This window comes from Agelaius tricolor, unplaced genomic scaffold, assembly GCF_023055355.1.
Source record: "Agelaius tricolor isolate 1412-34295 unplaced genomic scaffold, bAgeTri1.0.p SCAF_7, whole genome shotgun sequence".
Classification (NCBI taxonomy): domain Eukaryota; kingdom Metazoa; phylum Chordata; class Aves; order Passeriformes; family Icteridae; genus Agelaius; species Agelaius tricolor.
The window spans coordinates 846,697-872,405 of NW_027269267.1; the positions used below are offsets into that span (position 1 = coordinate 846,697).

General features: G+C 50.2%; 1 protein-coding gene across 4 annotated transcripts in view; it reads right to left on the minus strand.

The window, feature by feature from the left end:
* Positions 1 to 25,709, minus strand: part of ITSN1 (intersectin 1) — a 114,999-nt gene that overhangs the window by 68,969 nt on the left and 20,321 nt on the right. For 3 of the 4 annotated variants that reach the window (XM_071430051.1, XM_071430050.1, XM_071430054.1), the window contains exons 2-11: positions 18,689 to 18,748; positions 17,488 to 17,580; positions 16,746 to 16,809; positions 10,297 to 10,457; positions 8,266 to 8,442; positions 7,628 to 7,721; positions 5,470 to 5,570; positions 4,350 to 4,413; positions 2,145 to 2,282; positions 164 to 279 (exon numbers count right to left, since the gene is read on the minus strand). In XM_071430051.1, coding sequence (XP_071286152.1) covers positions 164 to 279; positions 2,145 to 2,282; positions 4,350 to 4,413; positions 5,470 to 5,570; positions 7,628 to 7,721; positions 8,266 to 8,442; positions 10,297 to 10,457; positions 16,746 to 16,809; positions 17,488 to 17,580; positions 18,689 to 18,716 — 1,036 coding nt within the window. In that variant the 5' untranslated portion in view covers positions 18,717 to 18,748. The remainder of the gene's footprint in view (positions 1 to 163; positions 280 to 2,144; positions 2,283 to 4,349; positions 4,414 to 5,469; positions 5,571 to 7,627; positions 7,722 to 8,265; positions 8,443 to 10,296; positions 10,458 to 16,745; positions 16,810 to 17,487; positions 17,581 to 18,688; positions 18,749 to 25,709) is intronic. The other variant, XM_071430053.1, reaches the window with a different exon arrangement.

Sequence of the window (25,709 nt, forward strand, 5' to 3'; positions counted from 1 at the left end):
GGAATGAGTTGGACCCTGCAATGTCTTGGTTGTGCCTCTGACCTGTCCCAAATTGCTCTGGAAAGACATTTCTCAGTCAGCCCATGTTTCCTCCCAGGCTGTGACCTGATGGGAAACCCCTCTGAGAACAGCACACCAAATATCCCTGCTTTGCCTTGCTCACCTGGCAATTTCTTTTCCAGTTGCTGCTGTTCTTCCTCCAGTGCTGGTTCTTCTGGTAACCTTTGGTCTACAGACACTGAGCTGGCAGCAGAAATGCCACTGCCAGAGCGGACTCTTCTGCCAAGGAAACAGGAATTGGGGGTTAACAGAAGCCAGGCTACCCAAATTATTTACTATTTAATGTTGAGATCAAATCAAATGCAATGCTGTAACGTTTCATGGCACTCAGTGTTCGTTCAGTGCTGCCCAGAGGGTCTCACTCAGGCATTGCCTCAGGAGAACAGGATTGTCCAGGACCCAAGCAGCTCACAGGTGAGCTGAGAACCCCAGTCCCAAATTCTGCTTCCAGATGGGTTCAACCCTGTCCCCAGAATCTCTCACCTGGGGGGAGATTTTTCCCCAGCCAGTCTGGGTTTGGGGAAATGCTGACTTAAACTACAGCAAAAACAGCAGAGACAGAGGAAGAGCTCACTACAGACAAGCTAAAAGCAAGATCCCAGGTGGAATACAAAAAATTGGGACTCTTTAGAAGGACACCTGAAGAACCCAATATAAAAACACTTATTTTCATTGCTGTTACTTTCTTCCCATCTATTTCTCCATAAAGAAGTGAAATGGAGCAGGAGAAGTGATGAGTGACCCCACTGCTCCCAAACCCAGCTGGACCCAAGGAGGTCTGGATGGGGTGCAGTGCAAATCCATCCTGGAATTCCAATACATTCTGACTGCTCTGAAGGAGTATAAGCCTGAACTTAAATCTGGGTTTCTGTGGCCAGACTGAGCAGCCTGGAAGGTGTGCCAGCATCAACACCCACCCAAAGCCTGCTCTCACAGGGCAAAAGGTGAGGGCTCAGTGCTCAGTTCCTGTGCTTGACACTCCCAAAACCATCCCAAATGACACACAGAACCCAGGAGTGGGACTCCCAAGAGATGGGCAGTGACTGAATGAAGGGACTGAACTCCCAGGGATGGGCAGTGAGTGAATGAAGGGACTGAACTCCCAGGGATGGGCAGTGACTGAATGAAGGGACTGAACTCCAAAGGGATGGGCAGGTACCTGAATGAAGGGACTGAACTCCCAGGGATGGGCAGTGACTGAATGAAGGGACTGAACTCCAAAGGGATGGGCAGGTACCTGAATGAAGGGACTGAACTCCCAGGGATGGGCAGTGACTGAATGAAGGGACTGAACTCCAAAGGGATGGGCAGGTACCTGAATGAAGGGACTGAACTCCCAGGGATGGGCAGTGACTGAATGAAGGGACTGAACTCCAAGAGATGGGCAGTGACTGAATGAAGGGACTGAACTCCAAAGGGATGGGCAGTGACTGAATGAAGGGACTGAACTCCCAGGGATGGGCAGTGACTGAATGAAGGGACTGAACTCCAAAGGGATGGGCAGTGACTGAATGAAGGGACTGAACTCCAAAGGGATGGGCAGTGAGTGAATGAAGGGACTGAACTCCCAGGGATGGGCAGTGAGTGAATGAAGGGACTGAACTCCAAAGGGATGGGCAGTGAGTGAATGAAGGGACTGAACTCCAAAGGGATGGGCAGTGACTGAATGAAGGGACTGAACTCCCAGGGGATGGGCAGTGAGTGAATGAAGGGACTGAACTCCCAGGGATGGGCAGTGACTGAATGAAGGGACTGAACTCCCAGGGATGGGCAGTGACTGAATGAAGGGACTGAACTCCAAAGGGATGGGCAGTGACTGAATGAAGGGACTGAACTCCCAGGGATGGGCAGTGACTGAATGAAGGGACTAAACTCCCAGGGATGGGCAGTGACTGAATGAAGGGACTGAACTCCCAGGGATGGGCAGTGACTGAATGAAGGGACTGAACTCCAAAGGGATGGGCAGTGAGTGAATGAAGGGACTGAACTCCCAGGGATGGGCAGTGACTGAATGAAGGGACTGAACTCCCAGGGATGGGCAGTGACTGAATGAAGGGACTGAACTCCCAGGGATGGGCAGGTACCTGAATGAAGGTGGGATGTACTCTGGGGGCAGGGCAGGAGGCAGTGGCTGACCAGACATGGCCACATCAATGAGGTGCATAGCCAGGATAAACTCCTCAGCTGTCAGCTTCCCATCTTGATCAATGTCAGAGAGATTCCTTGTTAAAGGGAAGTGAAAACAAGGAAATTATTAATTATTAGAAATCACTGTTCAAAGGCATTGCTTCAACATACAACAGTTCTAAATTCATTCAATTTTTCTGTTTTTTTCCACATTACTCTGCTTTTTCAAAACAAATGAAAAGCAAACCCCAAATGCTTCCTTATTTCCCCCATTTCTCGTGGCTGTCTGTCTGAAATCCAACCTTGCAGCCACAGCTTCTCCTTCACCTGCTCTGGGTGCTGCCAGGAGCTCCTTCCTGCCAGAGAAGGACCTTGAACCAGTGGAGTTCCCTTGAACACTCGTGAACACCCAACAGAACCAGCTCAGGTGTTTGGCAGAACTTTTAGGTTTGGTCTCCTTCCTCCCTGGAAGCTCCTGTCTCACATTCCAGGGCACCCACTGGCAGTGCAATCAAAGCCATTATGTTCTGGTTCTGACAAGCACCAACCCACCCTGGCATTATGCACATATCAAAAATTACAGACTCATGTCTCTGGGTGGCCACAAAGCAGAGCTCCAAGAGAGGCACAAAATGATTTTACTTCTGTTAAGGTAGTGTTGGACAAAATTAACAGCCAGGGACAGCACCCAGGGAGCAGATGGAGTGAGCAAGGGCAGAGTTAGGTTGGGTTTTAGGGAAAGGTTCTTCCCCAGAGGGTGCTGGCACTGCCCAGGGAATGGGCACAGCCCCGAGGCTGCCAGGGATGCCCAGGCTGGGCTTGGTGGGGGCTGAGCAGGGCAGGGGTGGGATTGGATGATCCCTGTGGGTCCCTTAGCTCAGGAGCTGTTTCTCCAGCATGCTGCACTCTAACCATGCAGGGACATCTCCCATGGTACTGTGAAAATCCAAGGGAAGTAAGTGGTAAATCCTTCTGCAGTGCCAAGGCACAGGACTTTGCTGATGGGATTTAGGTTTGGGAGACAATCCCAGCCTCACTCCATGCACACCTGTGGCACTGAACTCCTCAGGCTGGAGCACAGGAACAAGCCAAGAGACTGGGGATGCACCATGCACAGAAATGAGAGATCAGCTGGGTCAGAGCTCCCAGGACAGCCCAGAGGCTGAGCATCATCACCTCTTCCCTTGGAGTGTCTGAGCCAGGGATTCCAGCCCCAGCACAGGCTGGCAACCCTCAGCCCAGAGCAGGGCCCAGGAAAGGAGCTGGAATGTCCCTTCCCCATCTCAGTGCACTGGCAGCTGTCACTGGCCCAGCTGAGTGAGTCCTGCCTGCAGCTCCTGCAGAGAGCTGGTGGCAGCTGCCTGCCCACACGAGCACTCCAAGGCTGGCAAAAGCAGAGCATTTCTTGGTTAATCATCTGCTGGGGGACTGGGCTGGTTTGTTTTCATCCCTTTGTTAGGAAACAGAGAAGGGAAGAGTGGTTTTTAATTTATAACACAACTGCCAGTGCTTTGCAAAGAGAACAAGTGCAGCTGAATGGCCTTGTGAGAGTGACTGCACCACTGCCATCCTCACACTGAGCCCTGGGCCAGCTCCAATGCTTCTCAAGCAAACACTCCCAAAGGACAGGAGTTAATTAGGAACAACTTCCCATGGGGCAATAAAAACATCATAAAGTTCAGCAAACAACAAGTTGGAAGGCAAAGGGGAAGCTGAGACAAATGCTTTTAAAATCCATGATTGTACAGGTCCCTGGGAAATCAGCCCTCCTGTACCCATGGAAAAGGCAGAGAAACCCCACAGAAAGTGTGCCTTGGGTTAAGCTCCCTGTTCTACCAGCTGTGCAAAGGGAAATTCCCCTGGTGCTCTGTCAGGGCATGTGGAAGGCACATGCATGTGGAAGGATGCTGAACATCTGCTCTGCCTAAAAACCCAGCATTGAACCACAATTTCCAAATCATCACACAAAGATGCTCCTGGTGCTCTTGTGGAATAATATTAGTAAAGGCACAGAAGTGCAGGTTTGGTTTATAAAGCTACACAGTACAAAGAGCAACATGTGATTTATCAGTGAGACTGAGAATGGAGAAAACCCCACGGGCTCCAGTGCAGAGGTTTCAGCAGAGTTGGTGTTTTGATGGAAATGGAAACATTTCTTTTACCATATTGTAGCCAGCTGAGCCTGGGGTAAACTTGACTGCATGAGAATCGTTCTTGCTTGGGGACCTAGAAGGGAAACAAATATTAACAAAATAAGCAAGAGATGTGAGCAGCAGGAACTTGGCTCCCCCAATAACCAAGAAATAACACTTCACTTCTGCACAACAGCCACAGAATCCCAGCCTGGGTTGGGCTGGAGGGACCCCAGAGCCCACCCAGTGCCACCCCTGCCATGGCAGGGACACCTCCCACTGTCCCCAGTGCCCAGCCTGGCCTTGGGCACTGCCAGGGATCCAGGGCAGCCCCAGCTGCTCTGGGCAACCAAATCCCTCAGATTGAAACCCAAGAAAGCTCTAAACCACAAAGACATGCACCAGAACTGGTAAAATCGAGCCAGGGGACCAGTTCTAGTCTCTCCCTGGAACTGGCCACTGCTCTCAGCAGAGGGTGTATGATGGTAAAGGTCTCCTGAACAGGAAATAATTAGCATTGACTCTATGATTACAGAAGGCTGATCAATTGTTGAATTAAGCTATACTATATTATACTATACTATTAAGAAACCTGTAACTCTTACAGACTGTCAGATACAGCTTTAACCTAATTGGTCAATCTACCTAAACCCTATCCAGTGTCTAATTAAGAAACTCCCTTTTGGTAAACAATCTCCATAACACATTCTACATGTGCACAACAACAGCTGCAGCAAATGGAGATAAGAATTGGTTTTTATTCTCTTCTCTGAGCTTTCTTACAGCTTCTCACAGCTTCCCAGGAAGGGAAAACCCTGGGAGAGAACTGTGTCTCTCTCTGTTCAGAGGATATGTGATTACCACATGGGTGAACCAAGCACTGGAAATGGCTGCACAAGTTTTCACAGAACCCACTGTGCCCTTTTCCAGAAACATTTCCCAAGGTCAGCTTTGCAGAAAAGAAATGAAAAATGGTGCTGAAATGATCCCAGCTGTGATGATATTTGCTTCTAAACAAGAGCTTTAAGCACTTGGAGGATTCAAACAGAAAAACATTGATGAGCCTCTTACTATGTGAACAACACCCTCAGAGGCAGAAAATTGGCTCTTAGAGCTGGAAACAAGAAGACAAGAGAAGCTGTGGCAGTACCTGTCAGGTGTCCACTCATGGTTTTGTCGTGGCTGTTGAAGAGCTGCCGGTACTTGAGGCGTGAGGACTGAGGCACAGCCCACTCTGCCACGGCAGGAGAGCTGCAGGGAGGGCAGGGAGAACAGCACAGTTGGAGAGCTCATCTCAGGAGGGTCATGGAACAAGCACAGAGCCATAAATCACAGCAGGGTTTGGGATGGAGGGACCCCAGAGCCACCCAGTGCCACCCCAGCCATGGCAGGGACACCTCCCACTGTCCCAGGTGCTCCCAGCCCCAGGGTCCAGCCTGGCCTTGGGCACTGCCAGGGACCCAGGGGCAGCCCCAGCTGCTCTGGGCACCTGTGCCAGGGCCTGCCCACCCTCACAAGAGGCTGAAGTGCTGCACTGAGATCAAGTTTTGTGCCTGAAAATGTTCTTGCCCCCAGTTTTGCTGGGAGGGTGGGGAGGTTCTGAGGTGCCCCTGGGTCCCTGGCAGTGCCCAAGGCCAGGCTGGGCACTGGGGACAGTGGGAGGTGTCCCTGCCATGGCTGGGGTGGCACTGGGTGGGATTTGAGGTCCCTCCCAGCCCAAACCATTCCATGACTCCATGATCTAATATTCCCTCTTATTCCTGAAACCACCACACGTTTAACCTCTTGTTTGCAAACATTTATCACAATTCATACTCTTGGAAGATGTTTGGTTTTTTTTTTAAGAGTTTCACTTTTTTTTTTTTACTGGCAGAGAATGAAGGAACCTAAATTGTTCAGAGGAGCTACAAGATTTTACCTAAACATGTAACAGAAAATGCAGAGTAACATTTTACTCTGTCTTTAACTGTTTCTCTTAGCCAGATAGAGCTGCTGAAGGAAAACAAATGTAAAATACACTGGAAATGTAAAAAAAAAGTTGTGAGAAAGCCACACTTGAAGGTAAAGGTTCTCCTAATGGAACAAGTAAGGAATGTAATATTCCCAGTTCTAATCCATTTCCATAACAGGCTGAGTTGATTTGCAGCTCTAATTTCCCAGGCTTGATGGCTCAGAAATCCTAATTCTGAAAAACAAGGAGCAGAGTTTTTTCTGCCTTTAGGCACATTCAAACGTTGTCCTTTTTCTGACCTTATAATACCATTCTCACATGACAAGACACAAACCAGTTTCTCTATTTTTATTTTTGGTTTCTAAACTCTTGAGCTTTAATAAAAGCCCTTCATGGGAGCAAAGCAAAAACAAGCTGCCCCTTCAATAATGAAGATAAGAAAAAAAGCCAAATATTTAATTTTTACCCATAGGAATTCCTCTTCAGTTTTGCTGGATTTGGGGGTTCCACACATTTTAATTTCTGTGTTACACATAAATTATACCAGAGCATCCCTACTCTGTTCCTGGCCAGTTTAGGTTTCAGAGAGAAAATTATTTGTTTTGAAAGACTTTTAATTATTTGGAGTCAATACTCCAAATCAATACTGAGTAGTGTCACTTATCTAATAGCAGGGCAATAGACAAGCCTGTAGAAGGAAGTCAAAATAAAACCAGATCATTTAATTGTGTACCAAGCCATTTTCCTCTTGCAAAAAACCTGTGCCATAGATCCATGAGAGAGATGATTTATAAGGACTTTGGGAAATCCCTCTCTTAACTCCTCTCAGAGCCTCCTTAGATCCATTTTTTTAAACCACAGTAAAACCCTTTTTACCCAACACACATTTTTCTAGGCCTTGGAATAATCTAAAAGCCCTTAAAGTGATTTTTCACACAGAACTTGAAGAATATAGAAGAAACAGCGATGTGGAGTGCATTTAAAATATGAGACCCATGAAATATTTTGCTTTCAGCAATTACCCTGCAGTTGCTAATTTTAAATAATGCATTCCTTGTCTTGTTTTCCCAGTACCAGGAGTGCCTGTGCACGATGCAGGTTTTGTTTATAGAAGCAAATGCTGTTCTAAAAATCAAGTGAAGACAATGTCATCACTGTTAATAGTTAATTACTTCATTTCCATGATTCCCTGCTCCTGGAGCATTAATAAGGTGGAGTAAACAGCACCACATGGAATGCTGCAGTGGAGCCTGTGCAGAACTGGTTTCTGCCAGAACTATTATTTCAGATGAGCACTTTGGGCAAGGGAAGGAGTCTCCCCAGCCCTGGGGACCCAAGCTCTGTGCCCCAGCCCCACCTGGCCACGTCGAAGGATTGTGCCTTTTGCAGCTTTGCATTGAGCTGAGCTCCCGGCCCCGAGCGGCTGAAGGAAGAACTCTTTGGCAAAGTGGCTGGGAAGAGAGAAAACAGGGATTTATTGCTGTTCACAGTGACCCAGGCAACTCCCATGACATTCACTCACTCCTAACTCCAGTACAAGCACTGTGGGTCTGATGGGAACTTTTTAACAATATCAAAATCAGGGAGACCAGCAGGACAGGGGGAAACACAAGGGCATTTCCATCCTATCTTTTTACTTCCACAGCTTGCTGGAAACCCTGTTGATACCAAATTATATCTTGGTACATGTAGTTCAGTATTAAAGTCACCCTAACAAACAGCAGTACAAAGAGACAGGAGAGGCCCAATTTCCAGGCAACAGCTTCCTGGCAAGTTCATTTCTCCAAGTGCTGCTTTATTTTCTCACCACGAGGGACTCCTGCGGGAGGCCATGTCCACATTCCTCCTTTTAGCTCTTCTCCAAGTGTGCCAAGTGGGCTAAAGCAAAGCACAGTCCTTCCCCAAAGGCATCACTGGAGTGGCCAATCCCACGCGTCCCAGGAAAGGCAGGGGAGGAGCTGTTAGGAGCAGCAGAAGAGAGTGAGAGCGGCGTACCGGGGTGAGCGAAAGCAGGCAGGGGCTGGATGACAGCAGGAGCTCCGTTAGCCAGGGGAGGGACGGCGGCAGGGACAGAGGACACCAGCGGGGGGGACATCCCCACGACTGGGATGGATGCCATGGGCACCGGGGCCACACTGCTGAGGGGTGGCATGTTGGCAATGCCCCCGAGACCTACGGGTGAGAAAAGCACACGTTGGTTCTGACGCACACCCGAGACGGCGCCCGCGGGGTCACCGACACCTCCGGCGGCACCTCCCAGCCCTGCGACAGCCCTCCCGGCCCGGGGTGGCACTGCAGGGACAGGAACGGGACACGGGGACAGCCCCAGAGCGGGGCAGCACCGCCCCCAGCTGTCCAGCAGCATCTGCTACAGAGGGAACGAACTGCGCGCCTTGACCTGAAAGAGGAGCAGCCCCAGGGAGGAGGAGGAGCCCCCGGGGAGGAGGAGCAGCCCCCGGGGAGGAGGAGCAGCCCCCGGGGAGGAGGAGCAGCCCCCGGGGAGGAGGAGCAGTCCCAGGGAGGAGGAGCAGCCCCCGGGGAGGAGGAGCAGCCCCAGGGAGGAGGAGGAGCAGCCCCAGGGGAGGAGGAGGAGCAGCCCCAGGGGAGGAGGAGGAGCAGCCCCAGGGGAGGAGGAGGAGCAGCCCCAGGGGAGGAGGAGGAGCAGCCCCAGGGGAGGAGGAGGAGCAGCCCCCGGGGAGGAGGAGGAGCAGCCCCAGGGGAGGAGGAGGAGCAGCCCCCAGAGAGGAGGAGCAGCCCCAGGGAGGAGGAGCAGCCCCCAGAGAGGAGGAGCAGCCCCCAGAGAGGAGGAGCAGCCCCCAGGGAGGAGGAGCAGCAGCCCCAGGCTGGCCCAGCAGCTGCAGGGTTACTGGGATCCCCGGGCTGGGATCAGACAGGGCAAAGCTGATGGAGAGCACAGGGTGAGAGGCTGAGGGCAAGCACAGCTGCAGGGAACCAGGGGGTTAAGGAGGGTCAGTGGTGCCAGGGGAAGAACGAGGGGTGTGCAAACAGCTCACATCAATCTGCAGGCAATGAGAACAGGGGAATCACCATCTCCCCAAGGCTGGGCTTTGTGGGGGCTCATTTCCTTCTGCCTTTGCTCACTTAACCCTGCATTGGCTCTGCCCAGTTTCATTGTCTTCTTCCAAAGAATTTTATTTCTGACTGTAAAACTGTGGGGGTTCCAGTGGATCAAACCACACTGCTGCAAGCAGATTATCAAAGGCACTGTTCCCTTTCCTCAGGACATTTAGATGGGATATTGGGAATGAGGAATTGTTCCCTGGCAGGGTGGGCAGGCCCTGGCACAGGGTGCCCAGAGCAGCTGGGGCTGCCCCTGCATCCCTGGCAGTGCCCAAGTTCAGCTTGGACAGGGCTGGGAGCAGCCTGGGACAGTGGGAGGTGTCCCTGCCCATGGCATGGGTGGCACAGGAGGGGCTTTAAGGTCCCTTCCATTCCAAACCATTTGAGGATTCCCAGGCACCAATAACCCTGAGCCACAGCAAAGACTAAAGCAGAAAGGAAAAGAACCTCTCATGACAGGACCAAGGTGTCAGAGGTTTGGCCTTATTTGGTTATTTTCCTTTCCCCATCCCATCTTCCCTACTCTTCCTAGAAATGATGATAACTTTGGCAATACTTCATCCCAGCAGCTGTTCAGCTCCTACCAGAGCAGCACTGCTCATCAAAGCAGATTGTGACAGCTCAAGAACAACAGAGCAGAGATCCAAAGCTGGAGATCCAGTAATGCCAACAGTTTAACCACAACTCCAGCCCTTTGGAATGCACCAGCCTTGCTACCTGAGCCATGTTTTGCTTGGAGCAGTGCAAACCTGAAGCAAACAGGAGCTCAGCTCAGGTAAAAGCCCAGTGCAATTCGTCTCAGTGCGTGTGCAACATCTGGATTTGAGTCCATGTGTTTTTAGAAGCACTTTTCCCTAAAATTTTCTTGGAGAAACTGCAAAAGGCCAATGGAATTGCTGCAGTCCCAGGTAACAGTGAGGAAAATGGAGGAGAAAGGGATCTTACCAAATCCTGGGGCACCGGGCAGAGCGAGGGGCGGCTGCTTCATGATGGGCGGCAGCGCGGCCGGGAGCTGGTACCCCTGGAGCTTCAGCTTGATGAGTTTCATAGCTATGGAAAACTCCAAGGGATCCATCCTCCCATCATTGTTCATGTCAGCTAGAGCCCTGCAAAACACAGTGTTTGCACAGTTACAGCCTGCAGTGAGCAACTTCAGGCCCTGCCCAGGAGCAGGCTCACATGAGTGGGGATATTCGAGGTGATGAAGGGGCTGGAGCCTAGGAGGGGCTGAGGGAGCTGGGCAGGGGCTGGAGAATCCCTGAGGGAGCTGGGCAGGGGCTGCAGAATCCCTGAGGGAGCTGGGCAGGGGCTGCAGAATCCCTGAGGGAGCTGGGCAGGGGCTGGAGAATCCCTGAGGGAGCTGGGCAGGGGCTGGAGAATCCCTGAGGGAGCTGGGCAGGGGCTGGAGAATCCCTGAGGGAGCTGGGCAGGGGCTGCAGAATCCCTGAGGGAGCTGGGCAGGGGCTGGGGCTGGAGCAAAGGAGGCTCAGGGGCCCTTGTGGCTCTGCACAAGTCCCTGCCAGGAGGGCACAGCCGGGGGGGTCGGGCTCTGCTCCCAGGGCACAGGGACAGGAGCAGAGGGAACGGCCTCAGGCTGGGCCAGGGCAGGCTCAGCTTGGACAGCAGCAGCAATTTGCCCATGGCAAGGGAGCTCAGGCCTTGGCAGGGGCTGCCCAGGGAGCTTTGCAGTGCCCAGCCCTGCAGGTGTCCCCTGCAGGTGGCACTGAGTGCTCTGGGCTGGGGACAAGGTGCCCATGGGGCACAGCTGGCACTGCATGGGCTGGCAGGGCTGGGCCAGCACCAGGAATTCTGAGGTTCTCACTAATTTCCACCCAAAATTATACCAGGCTAAAACTAACACACTATTTAAACTTAAGAGCTCCTTGATTTCTTTCTTTGGGTGACTATTAAATATTTTTGAAGTTGCTTTTCAACTCTTGGAGGAATTACAAGGAAGCATCCAGAACAAATGCAGCTGCACAAAAACTTTGCAAAATCCCACCAATGAAAGCACAGGGTCCTGAAACAGCACCACAGAGAAGCAAAGCACTGAGTCTGCAAATCTGCACTTTAGCTCCACTTAAAATAAAACATTCTTTAAATCTGTGACTCCCCTCAGCACTGCTCCATCTGGGAGTGTGCAAATGTGTTTTCAATTAAACAATAGCACTCAAGATGAAACATTGAGCCTAGGCCTTGAATAGGCTTTCAGGGAAAGGAGTCTGACTTAAACAGTCTGCTTTTTGTTCCTTGCCTTGCTAGTTAAGAAAACCCAGCTCAGCAGGGAATAGGGCTGGGAGCTTGCAGGGAGAGAAGCAGGAGGAAGAGTGTCAGTTCCTGCCACTGCACACCAAAAACCCCCTGAGTAAATGCACATCACTAACAGAAACAGCTGTACACTTCCTTCTGAGCACCATGCTTACTGCTTTGCATTCCTCTGAAGAATTAAGAACAGATTTCAGCACTGCAACAATACACATTTTGAAGTTCATGCATTTACTTCTGTGTCATGGGTGTGGCCCTGGGCAGTGTGGCTGAACCAGAACTTCATTTCTGATCAAATTCCTCTCAAGGAGAGTTTCTGTGCAGCTAGGTGGAAAGTTATTCCAAAAGTACTCCAGTGAACTGACAGCTGTTTGTAACTGATACACAAGGAGACAGCCAGGTAAAGGTAGTGGCAAAATGGAAATCCTCCCACTCCAAAAAAACCCCCAAAACTTGAAAACCTCCATGGAGAGGCAGATCCCAGCAGGGAGCAGCACAGGTTTAGATCCCCAGCAGCATCACAGACACTCCAAACCTCTCCAGAAGTCCTAAGGAAGGATTTCCAGGGGTGCAGCTGCCTTAATCCACCAGTTCTGATGCCAGGGGGCTAAATAACAGAATGAAAATCTGGGAGAAGCATTTAGAGCAAGTCTGGAGAGGACACTGAGACACAGATACTGATATCCTTCAAAAGCAGGTGCTGCACCTGTGCCTGCACAATGCTGAATCCCAGAGTCCCAGCTGGTTTGGATGGAAGGGACCTTAGAGCTCATTTCATGCCACCCCTGCCATGTCAGGGACACCTCCCAGTGTCCCCAGTGCCCAGCCTGGCCTTGGGCACTGCCAGGGATGCAGGGGCAGCCCCAGCTGCTCTGGGCACCCTGTGCCAGGGCCTGCCCACCCTGCCAGGGAACAATTCCTCATGGCCAAGATCCCACCCAGCCCTGCCCTCTGGCACTGGCAGCCATTCCCTGGGTGCTGTCCCTGCAGGCCTTGTCCCCAGTCCCTCTGCAGCTCTCCTGGAGCCCCTGCAGGCCCTGCCAGGGGCTCTGAGCTCTCCCTGGAGCTGCTCCTGTCCAGGCTGGACATTCCCAGCTCTCCCAGCCTTTCCCATAATAGTCTTACCAGTGGCTTCTACACCTGCAAATACTTTGATTTATAAGATAAAAACCTTTTATTAATTCTATTAGACCCTCAGTGGGTTCTCTCCCTGCCAGGAAAATGCAGGAAGAGCAAAGATCACCCTGTAGGAACCTTGGCTCTCCAGGCACCATTTCCTGCTGGGACACAGCAAATCTTTGCATCCTCCATGGGAAACATTAATTCCCCAGCATTCAGAAACTCTGATGTGCACCAGTGTCACTGCTCTCATTGAACTCCAATTCACATCAGCAGCTGTAGCTTTTCATTCAACATCTGACCTTCTGTGAACTCCTTTACTCTACACCAACAGCTTCATTATTGAAATTACCAGCACAAACATCAGTGCAGAGAGTTCTCTGCAGCCCCCAGAATTTCTCCAGTTTTACAGAGTGCAAAGAAAAAGCAGCTTTTGTTTGACAAACTCTTCCTGCTGAAATAGGACACATTTCCATTCCTAGTTGCAGAAGCTGGTGTCAGGCTGCTGGATTTTACTGTGCTGCTCTGGAACAAGCAGCACCTGAAGTGCAGGGAGCCAGCAAACACCACCTAATTCCACTCATTTCTGCTCCTAATGGAATTGGGACAATGTGGTGCCCTTGCATTTGTTTCATTTGTGGCCTGGCTGGAACCAGTGCAGGGTAAATGGATTAAACATTGACTAAATATTTATTATCTTCTGCAGGCCAGGCCTGTGCTTGTATCTGACACAAGAGCTGCAGAGGGCTCAGCACCACCCAGGGCTCAGTGCTGACAGATCCTTCCCCATGGATCTTTTCCTCCTCCTTTCTCTCATCTTCTCTGCAGAATGAAAAGCCAGCTTGATTGCTTTTGCACGTATGAGGTGCAGAAACTGAACACAGGCAGTATTCCCATCAAACATGGGAAATTAGCACATGCTAATTAGCACATACAAACATGCTGTAATTAGCAGACAGAGCCCCTATCCGTGCAAGCAGCCCTGTGCTAAGGCAGGGATCACTGTGCAGTTCCCAAATCTGCACTGATCCAGCTGGAAATGGAGCAATTCCCCCGGGCTTGCACAGGCCCAATGTGGCACAGGCTCAGCCAGCAGCAGTGAGCAGCACTCAGGTCTCTGTGCATGCCTGTGCAGGAATTGCCAGAATTATCCCACTTTGCCTCCCCTTGGACACAGATTCAGGAAGGTGGGGAGGGAAGCAGATGTGAGGACAAGGAAGTCACCCAGTGACTCTGTGCTGACAAAATGAGTAACCCCAAAAGCATGGAGAGCAGCTGGCAGTGATTATTTCAGCTCTCCTCTCATGCCCAGCCCACACAGGAGATGCTCTGAGAGGCCCCATTCCTCAGGGCTCTCAAGAAAGGCAGATTATTCCTTAAGCACAGTTATCTCCCAAGCCACTGCAGGCCCAGCTCAAAGCCCAATTAGAGGCTTCTTAATTGATCACCAGCCTGGAGGAGTCTGGAGCTGCTGAAGGGCAGAGCAGCACAGAAGCTGCCATGGCAGACCATAATACTTCACTCCTTTGCTCCTGAGACTTCTTTCCTGGCATGAGGAGCACAAGGGCCACAGGAATTCTCAGTGTTAACAAAAGCTGCTGTTCTGAAGGAATCCTGGGGACGTTTTTCTGGGCTCAGAAGGGAGGCACTGATCAGATTTATCCCCTGTGTCCCCCAGCTGGGAGGGACCCTTCAGCAAACTCAGGCCAGGCTGTCCTCCCACTGCCACAGTCAGCAGGAGCCAAGATCAGCAGAATGACCAAGGACAGGAAAGCACCTCCAGAACAGCACAGACAGACAGACAGACACCTCCTCAGGGACTGCCCTGGATCCCTGGCAGTGCCCAAGGCCAGGCTGGGCACTGGGGCTGGAGCACCTGGGACAGTGGGAGGTGTCCCTGCCATGGCAGGGCTGGCACTGGGTGGGCTCTGAGGTCCTTCCCAGCCCAAACCAGTCTGGGATTTCTCAGATCAGAAAATCAATTTTTTTTGACAATTTTTGACAAGTTTTTGTAAACAGTTTTACAAGTTGTACAAGTTGTTTCAACTCAGAATTACTTTCCTTCCTTGAGGACTCCTGTAGCTCCCCTTCTCTCCCAGTAACAATCAAATGCCACCTCCAAAAGCCTAACACTGATATTCCAAGAGCAAACACTGATGGAGGAGCAGCAGCTCCCATCTCTCAGAGATTTCAGGCTCATTACTCCAAAACTCCCCCTCCAAAGTACTCAGGGATCTGTATAAAGATTTTTACTTAAATATTTACTTCATTTAATTCAGAGATGACTGAAAAAACGAGTGAGACAGAGAGGAAGGAATGTCCATGAGCTGCTTTATGATTTAGAAAGGCAGCCTGAGTAAGTTTTAGTTCAGCTTCATTAACAAAAATGTGCAGGTCTTGTCTCTATGACAACTCCAGAGGGAGTGGAATGATTCCCTTCCTCTCAAGAGCCTGGAAAAGTGAGTAATTCAGAGAGGAAGAGATCCTTAGTCAGACTATTTACAACTGTTTGGATTTGTTAACACCTATTTAAAGCCAAGGCCTATGGAAGACTTTTGGAGAAAGGATGTCTTGTTTAAGACAAAACTTCTTTCCTTGTTTAATTCAGAGGCAAGAGAAGTTCCAAAGGGACATTTGAACACTCACTGAGGCTTCAGCAAATACAACAACCAGTCCAGCTTTGATATTTGTAAGATGAAGATAATCAGAAAAGAAAATAAGCTCTTTATTTAAAAGCCATGTAGGTCTGGGCATGCAGATTTCAAAAGCAATAAAACAATTCTCCTCTTTCTCCTGTCAGAGCAGAATTCTGCCTTTAACAGTCCTTAACTGCACTAGAAAGTTTTTGTAGTGGCAATGAACTCCTTCTGAAATAGCTCACAGAGGAAAAGGGAACAGATTCCCCCAAAGTTCTCTACCCCTTACCCAATCCACAATGAAAACCACTTCTAATTCTCTCTGTCTCACACCAATATCTGTGCTGGTAGTAATATCCTTTATGTATATCATGAATAATCATAGAATTATGGAATGGGATGGGTTGGAGGGACCCTAAATCCCACCCAGTGCCACCCCTGCCATGGCAGGGACACCTCCCACTGTCCCCAGTGCCCAGCCTGGCCTTGGGCACTGCCAGGGATGCAGGGGCAGCCCCAGCTGCTCTGGGCACCCTGTGCCAGGGCCTGCCCACCCTGCCAGGGAACAATTCCTCATGGCCAAGATCCCACCCAGCCCTGCCCTCTGGCACTGGCAGCCATTCCCTGGGTGCTGTCCCTGCACACACAGGTCCAGGTCTGGCAGGCTCAAAGCAGAAATCCCTTCATTCCTGCAGGAAGATCTGGCACTGTGGCAATGTCTGTGCTGTGGAGTGGGCACAGATTTGGACCTGGCTGAACTCACCAAGGAGTGACAAAAATTTCCAATTTCAAGCTTTGACTCCAACTCCAATGGAAACAGCCAATGTCAATCTTCATTTTTGTAACCAACACTCCAGGTCTTGCCTAGGCTCTCCCTGAGCAGATTTATCACTAATTACTGTGCTTAGCAATTGTACAATTGTATTGTAGTCAGTTTAAACAGAGCTGAAAGCATTTAGCAACTTGAAATCAGAGTTTTAAACTGCCAACTTCCAAAATGCCATTTGCTGGGACAGCCCAGGCCCATCGGCCTCCTGCTCACCTGGGGACAGCTGGGGACACCTGGGGACAGCTGGGGACACCTGGGGACAGCTGGCCTGGGGCCAGCCATTGCCACCAGCACCCCCAGGGCCCTTCCCAGCCCCTGTGGCCCAAGACTGGAGAGCCCCACGGGTTGTGGTGGCCTCAGGGCAGGAGGCAGCACCTGTCCCTGGGGACCCCCACCCCCCTGACCCAGCCCAGGGGGACCCCAGCCCAGGGGAGCCCTGGATGCAGATCCCCCCTGAGCAGGGCTGGCCCCAGTCAGAGCCTGGGGAACCCCAGGAGAGCCCAGCCCCAGCCCCAGCCCAGCCCCTGTGCCCACCCCACACTCACCATATCTGTGCTAGCACTGGCTGAGGTAACCCAGATTGGAAAAAAAAGTTCCTGGCTTGATCACCTGTAAAATAAACAGGAGATGGCTTGAGCTCCAGCTCCCAACAGCTGGCAGAGGGAATGGGGCATCAGGAGGCAAAACCAGCTGCCCAGCCCATGCCATGAGTGATGAGCATGGACAAAGCACTAAGAAAATTCCATGTAACAAAACAGAGCAATGAACAGGAGGCCTCCTATTGCCTTTGAGACCAAAGTTTGATGAAAATTTATTAGGATCAGTGCAATCCCTTGATTTGGAGCTTTGCTTCCCCCTGTTTCAATCAGTTCTGCATTTGGATCTTTCCAAGAGGTCAACCATGCTGATGTCAGTGCTGCACAAATTGGATTTCTAAACCTGATTTCAGTTAAAATGACACAGCTTTATTTAATCAGATCTTTTATTTATCATAATATTAGTGTGGTGAGCTGACCCCAGGCACAAAGAACCCATCACTCCCTTCCACAGCAGGATGGGGAATAGAAAATACCAGAAAGTAACAGGAAAGCTGGGGGTGATGTGGCAAAATATGAGATATAAAATAAGAAATGGGGCTGATGTGGAACAATGAGATTAAAATAAGAAATACCTGTTCAAATTTTCTAATTATTATGCCCACATGTCTCCCAGGCAGCTCTGCACACATTTAGGCTCCCTGGTTAAGATTTAACTGAACAGGATGAGAAGTGGAAGCTGTTTGCTTACCAGTGATAAATCCAGCAGTTGGTTTCAGACTATGGAACTGTTGATCATGTTTTGCTCTCTCCTCCACAGTAATAGCCCAGATATCCAGGTTGCCTGGTTCAGAAGAAATGGAGAAATGACATTGAGAAACATTCCCTAAAAATACCAGCCTCTTTTCTTTGTGAGTGTCATTATCTCCTCAAACAACCCAAGGGTGGGAGGTCATTTGCCCCCAGAGCACTCACAGCTGAAATTCCAGTTCCTTTACTGCAAAGGAGCCTCTTCCCCCATCATCCCATCTGACCTGCCCATAGGGCAGGGAAATGGGAAATCTTCTCAGCACTGAGATTGCTCTTTGTAACCCTTCTGCAGATCAGCTGCAAAACCCAAGTCCCAGATGGATTCCCAGGATGTGAAGGGATTGCAAGGAAGAGGAACTGTTCATCAGAGCTGAGTGACAGGGATGGGGTCAGGCCAAAGAGGGGAAGTCTGGCTGAGTTTTACAGCAGGAATTGTTCCTGGCAGGGTGGGCAGGCCCTGGCACAGGTGCCCAGAGCAGCTGGGGCTGCCCCTGCATCCCTGGCAGTGCCCAAGGCCAGGCTGGACACTGGGGACAGTGGGAGGTGTCCACTGAGGAGCATCCCAATCCAAACCAGTCTGGGATTCTGTGGTTTCATGTGAAGAGCAAAAAATCCTGTCCCTGCTGCACTGCCAGGGCCCAGCCTGGCCTTTTCACTGCATTTCCAGATGCTGCAACTTCCCCTGCTGTAAATGAAGAGATTAAAAATGTGTCACTTTTGTTCTAACCTAAACAACAAAAGGGGTGGGTGATGGGACAACAAGGCAAAAACTGGCAGTGATACCACCCAAAGGCATCTCCTGCACCTTTCAGCACCTACCAAGTCCAGGAGGCCTGAAAGGAAAAAACATCTGCACTTGTCCAGTGCAGCTGGAGCAGGATGAGGGGTGCCCACTGCCTGAGAGGCCTGGCTGGGCCTGGCTGTGCCTGCAGGGCCAGAGGCTGGGGCTGGCAGGGGTGGCTGCAGCCCCAGGGCTCTGGGCTCTCAGCTGGGAGGTGTCTGCAAAGCAGCCACAAAGCCCAGGAACCCTCAGCTCAGGGGGATGCACAAACACTTCCCCAGAGAAAACCCTTGCAAAGGAACGCGTTTATGCCAAGTTATTGCACACAGGAACAGCTCAGAGCACACCAGAAAGCACTTACCCCCAAAAGGTGTTGGAAACTGAGCCATGGTTCTGTCACTTTTAGCTTGTTAATAGATGCCTGGAAAAGAACAAATTATTTATTCAGCACAGTATCTTCCATTTTCCATATGTTTTCTGTATGATCAGTTACTACAGAAGAAAAGAAGGCAGTGAGGAAGCAGGATTGTATCAATACTTCCCAGACCAACTGGGACTTCCAAAACTCAGTGTCTCATTTTTGCACATCTATGAGGGCACCTTCCTCCCAGCAAACAGCTACATTTCATTCTGCTCTAAGGATGGCCTCAAAGCAGCCTGGAGTTATAGATAATATTTCTTTATAAATGGAGCTGGAGTGAGGGCAGAGCTCAGCCCCACCCAGGGATGCTGCTGCAGGCTCCACGCCTTTCCTGAGTGTCACAACCCCTGCTGCTGCTCAGGAGGGGAACTGGCTCCATTCCAACTGCTGCAAGCCACCATCAGTCAGTGATCTGGGGTTTATTCCTGGCAGCAAATGCCCTGCCCTGAATTAAATTCAATGAAACCTCCATGTCCCGCTGTGTCCCCAGCCCTGAGGAGCAGCAAGGGCCCAAGGGGCAGAGGGAGGGCAGGGGAGCTCCAGGAGAGCACCACTGGCTCTGCCAACAAAGGCACCACACAGGCTCCAAATTTCATCTGCACACAGAGAAGGAAAAGCATTTTTCTTGCTGCACACAAAGGCTGCCATGAGCTGCCTGAGCCAGGGGACAATGGCCAGCACAACAATGAGCCATGGCCTCTTGTCCTGGGAGATTCCACTCGTGTCTTCCAGGCAACAGCAGAAAGGCAGGGGGGAACAGAATCAGGAGAATCTTTTAGGCTGCCTGAACAGCAGCAGAAATTTATCAATATCCCTAAGAAAAGGCATTCACTTGCACCAACAATTTCCTTTTGTCTGAGCTCCTGTTTGCTCCCCTCCCCATCCCCCTTTCACACTTCCCACATCCTCCTCTGGCCTCCAACTTGGGAACCTCCTGTGGATCCCCTGCCAGTGTCCCCTGTGACAGAGCCCTGGCACTTGTGCCAGCCAGGCTCCCCAGCAGTTGGAATTTGGGGAATGAGGGACACAACCCTGACTCTCTTTCCTCCTCATTTGGCCAAGCACCTGACCCCAAAGCCCTGTGCCCCGGGCCAGGGCAGCAGCTGATGCTGCTCCCAGGGGTTAGCCCAGGATTTCAAATTCCAGGTGCAGAGATCCAAGGGTTCAGAGCAGCTCCCTGAGCTGTGGGGCTCTCCCAGAAGCATTCCTGAAGGGCTGAAAGATCAGCACTTTTATCTTTGCCTGTTTGCTTCTTGTTCTCTGCTCTGGGAAAGAACTCACAGATGCTGCTGGGTTTCATGACTGCAAGGAAACCTTAAGGGGAAAAAAAAGAGGAAAAAAAGAAGGAGAGAAAAAGGAGAAGGAGGAAAAAAAGGAGAAGGAGGAAAAAAAGGAGAAGGAGGAAAAAAAGGAGAAGGAGGAAAAAAAGGAGAAGGAGGAAAAAAAGGAGGGGAAAAGGGAGGGGAAAAGGGAGGGAAAAAGGGAGGGAAAAAAGGAGGGAAAAAGGAGGAAAAAAGGAGGAAAAAAAGGAGGAAAAAAAGGAGGAAAAAAAGGAGGAAAAAAAGGAGGAAAAAAAGGAGGAAAAAAAGGAGGAAAAAAAGGAGGGAATAAAAGGAGGGAATAAAAGGAGGGAATAAAAGGAGGGAATAAAAGGAGGGAATAAAAGGAGGGAATAAAAGGAGGGAAAAAAGGAGGGAAAAAAGGAGGAAAAAAAGGAGGAAAAAAGGAGGAAAAAAAGGAGGAAAAAAAGGAGGAGGAGGAAAAAAAGGAGAGAAAAAGGAGGAAAAAAAGGAGGAGGAAAAAGTAAAAAAAAAAAACCAACCCAAAACCAAAACCCCAAACAAGCAAAAAGAAAACTAAAACAAAACCAAATGGAGAAAAAATGCCAAAAAAAAAAAAAAAAAAGAAAAAGCAGGAAAACCCCAAAAACAGAAGTGCCTGCTGAAGCCCCCCTGTCAGAGCCCAGGCAGTTTCCATATGATGTGCTCCTTTTCAGCACAAGGGGAAGCAGCAGAGCATTTACAGGCTCAGCCCTTCAGGGAAGAGCCTCCTCCACAGCCTGCCAGGATTCCAAAGGAATTGAATTCCCCCTCTACCTTGGACACAGGGAGGGAGTGGGGAGTCTGAACAGCAGCCCCGTGCTGGATGCCAAGGAAAGCAGAAACTATTCCAAAGAACCTCCAGAGGGAAGAAAAAAAAAAGAAGAAAGTGAGAGAAAAACCAAAGCCAGCTGGGGGAATGGAGAGAAGGAGCAGAGAGCTGTGTCTAAATGTGAGAGGCTGAGACCCAAAGCAAAGCTGAGAGCAGCCAGAGAGACAGGGAAGCAAATGAGGGAAAGGCAAATCCCTCCCTGAGTGGAAGACGCTGGGGTTTGCTGCTCACTGCTGATGGATCACCTGAGCTCCACAGGCACAGGGGTCACACCAGGGACCCCAAGGCTCTGCCCAAAGGCTGCACCAGGTCCATGCTGACCCAAGCTGCTCTGGGGTTCTGTTTTTGGGGTTGAAGGGCTCAGGGATGGAGAACATGTCTTTTTTATCCCCAAAAACATCTGGCACAGTTGGTATATTATAAAATATCATATATATGTAAAGTATTGTAAAGCAAATAAAGCAGCTGCTGACCAATGAGTTCAGGAATGGTTCAAACAGGAAGAAGGGGAGACAAGCAGGGGAAGCACAACTGCACTGTCAGTGGAACACACAGAGATCCCTGGGGAAGGCAGCCCAGAGCTCCCACAGCAGCAGTGAAACCAACAGTGCCTCCAAGGGTGTGTTCTGCACAGGAGGCAGGAGATGCAGCTGACACTTTATCCTGCTTCTAGACAGCACAACGAGGAACTTGGAGCTACTCACCTTTGCCTGTCAAAAAAGAGCTTAAGCTAGTGCTGCACTGGGATGTGCCAAACCAATCCAACATTAAACACATCCTTCCTACATAAATCCCTTCTCCCCTGAACAGCAGAGACCCACATCTCCTCCACTCCTCCACAGGGTGGAAACCACTGAGCACTGGGGTCACTCATGAGTTCTGTACTTCCCAACCCTCCAGAAAAGGCAAATATTCCAGCTTGCAATTCCCAGGGTGGTGCCAACAGCAGCCACCCCACAGGTCCTGTCCCCACCAGGGCCAGAGGATCCCTGGGGCTGGCCCAGCCCTGCCAGCCCATGCAGTGCCAGCTGTGCCCCATGGGCACCTTGTCCCCAGCCCAGATCACTCAGTGCCACCTGCAGGGGACACCTGCAGGGCTGGGCACTGCAAAGCTCCCTGGGCAGCCCCTGCCAAGGCCTGAGCTCCCTTGCCATGGGCAAATTGCTGCTGCTGTCCAAGCTGAGCCTGCCCTGGCCCAGCCTGAGGCCGTTCCCTGGGAGCAGAGCCTGGCACCCCTGGCTGTGCCCTCCTGGCAGCGTGTGGGTGTTCCCAGGTCAGGGACAGCAGGGACAGATCAGTGCCACTGCAGGAGATCAATAAGGGGAAATCCCACAGCACCATCCCACAGCTGCTCTCTGGGATTTCCCCCTGCTCGGGCTCCTTGGCCTGTGCTGCTCTGGGCTGCCAGAAAGGCCCCAGCTTGTGAAAGTTGTTCCATTGCCCTGAACACCTCTGGCTTCTGGGGCTTTCTGCAAAGCCCAAAAAGCCTGGGAGTGAAATCACAGAACGTGAAATGGTGTGGGTTGGGAGGGACCTCACAGCCCATCCAGTGCCAGCCCTTTCCCTGTCCCTTCCAGCAGAGCAAACTCCACAAGCTCCCCATGCATGGCCTCCCATGGAGTCAGAGCACCGGGAGCCTGCCCCACGCTGGCCTGGGGGTGATGAGGAGAGCCTGGCACAGGGATGGAAAGGAACAACAAACTCCAGCAACGAGGAGGCACTGCAGCAGCACTTTTGTAGCAGCTACAACTGGGACTTTATCACCTGCACAGTTATCTTTGGAGAGAGTATATATACATATATATAAAATATTAAAAAATATAAAATATATATATAAAATATACATAAAATATACATAAAATATACATAAATGAGAAACATTTGCTTACCCCCAGCTCTGAGTGAGGGAGACAAGGCCCTGCCCAGCCAGCTCAGCTCTCAGGGCTCTCCCTTCCATCTTACCCTGCTGTAGCTAAGCTCAGAAATACTTAAATTCTTGATCCTCACTCCAAGTTGTTTCTTCTCATAAACCAATACTCTAGATACAAGCACTGTTTTAATACATATACTTTAAAAATATATATTTATATATATATATATATATATATATATATATGTATATATGTATATATGTATATATATATATATATATATAAATATATAACTATATTAGGGTTTAAGGAATTGATTCCCCTTTACCTTGAACACAGAGGGAAGAAGAGAGGGAGTGGGAATATATATATTATATATATAAGGTTATAAATATATAGATAAAATATATTCGGTTATATATTAATGTATATTAAAATTAATTATAATATTTATAACAAGATAATATTATAATATTAATATGTACTAAAATACATTTAAATATATATATAATCTAACTGTAACCTCACGAATTGTTCACATAAAACTAAAACTGAACCATGTAGAGAACAACTCCACATATATAAAATCCCAGACCATATCTAACTTTAAGTACTAATGTTTAAAGCTTTTACCTCAAAAAAATGAGGAGGTTGAAAATATCTCCAGTAAAAACATTTATTCATAGGAGTCAGACAAATATGAAAATTCCTTTCACAGTGTATTATGTATGGACTTCAAAAATATGGCTCAGAACTTTATTAGAGTTTCTATTTAAAGTTATCTGTGCTCTGCTGAGGCCATGTTTACAGAGAAAACTGCAATAAAGCCACAGGAGGTATAAATGAACAATAATTGAGCTATTTCAGTGCTGTGTCTTTATACAGACACATTTCACACAAGAAAGATCCTGGCTTTGTTTTTCCTAAAATGCAACCCAGCATTTCTATTCCTAAACAATTCCTCAGGAGATAATTCTTGATCTGAATGCCAGAATTAATTCCTCAGGCCACTTATCAGTCACCTTCCTCCTCCGACAGGAAAAAAAAGAGACAAACCCAACCAGATAAAGTGCCAACATCCTCCAAGAACTCCAAATGACAACAAAATCCCCCAGCAGGACATGCCATGAGTGTCCCAGGCTGAGGGCAGCGTTTGGAGCCTGCAGATGCTCCATGGGAAAGCTCTGGACCAGGAGCACTCAAGGGACTCCGAGGTTTAGCAAAGCCTGGCAAGTCTGGATCAGTGCTGGAAACAAAAGCATTTGGGGACATTCAGGGAATTCTGATCCTTGCTCTTTGGAGATCACATTTTAACTCAGTCACCACTCTGCAAAACTTGCCAGTTTCTGCTCCTTACAGCAATGACTGATAAAATAAAAACCTTCACAAATGTCAAGTCCTGCCATTTCTTCTATTTTGTACCCAGCACCCAGAACACATTAACAAAGCACCTCCCCACTGCAGATGTGTTTCAACACCTGTGGCAATGATCAAACTGCTGAGGAGTCACCTCTGCAACCCAGAAACATGGAATGGCTTGGGTTGGGAGAGACCTCAAAGATACCTGCCTGACAGGAGCAGAGGGAACGGCCTCAGGCTGGGCCAGGGCAGGCTCAGCTTGGGCAGCAGCAGCAATTTGCCCATGGCAAGGGAGCTCAGGCCTTGGCAGGGGCTGCCCAGGGAGCTTTGCAGTGCCCAGCCCTGCAGGTGTCCCCTGCAGGTGGCACTGAGTGCTCTGGGCTGGGGACAAGGTGCCCATGGGGCACAGCTGGCACTGCATGGGCTGGCAGGGCTGGGCCAGCCCCAGGGATTTGGGATCTCTCACACAGGGGCTCCTGCAGTCCCAGCTGAGCTGTGCCTGGATTGCAGCACCCTTCTCAAGAGGTGGCTGACTCTCATTTTAAAAGATTTAGCACAGTGAAAAGCCAGTGTGTCACTCAACTGTTTCTAAAGCCCTTAATAAGAAATAAGGATCTTGGTTTATTTTCACTTTAATAGCTGTTGGCTTCATTGAGAACCACCAGACCCTGTAAAAGAGGAATTCCAGGAGTTTCTTAGTGCTACAATTTGTTGATTTTTTAAAGTTGCCTTTACTCACCCAGGTGCAGCAGTGACCTGTTGGCTCATTTTGTTTGTTTGGGGGAGTGTGTTAAAAACCCTCATTATCACAATGGCAGTGGGGAATTTCTGACTCCTCCTCCTTTAAAACAAGTACTGAACCCAAAAATCTGCAAGACAAGATTAGGAATACTTGCACACCTACAACAACCTTAACAGCAGCCTGACATTAGCTTCAAGAATGATCTGTGAAGGAGGACAAGGAAGTGCAGGGTACCCTGCTGGATGTGAGTGCTGTGTGCCCTGGATCTCACATCTGATTGATTTATGTCCCAGACCTGCAGCTCCCACAGCACATCCAGCAGAGCTGAGCAGGGCCTGGAGCCTCCCCATGCCCAGGAGAGCCTGGGGGGGCTGGGGCTGCTCAGCCTGGAGAGGAGCCCCAGGGAGAGAGAGGGGGGCCTCAGCCCTGCCTGGCCCTGTGGCTGTCCCTGTGTCTGTCCCTGTCTGTCCCTGTGTCTGTCCCTGTGCCTGTCCCTGTGTCTGTCCCTGTGTCTGTCCCCGTGTCTGTCCCTGTGTGCAGAGGTCAGAGCAGCCCCAGGCTCTGCTCCAGGCCCAGCAATGGCCCCAGAGCCACGGGCAGGGCCTGAGCCCAGCAATTCCCCTGCACAGGAGGCACAACTTCTGCCCTGGGCAGGGACCGAGCTGGAGCAGAGCCCAGAGAGGGGCTGGAGTCTCCTCCCTGGGACATTCCAGAGCCACCTGGGCCCACCCTGTGCCCTCTGCTCTGGGATGGCCCTGCTGGAGCAGGGAGGTGGCACCAGGGACCCACTGTGGTCCCTCCCAACCTCACCATCAGTGACTCCATGAACACCAAGAGA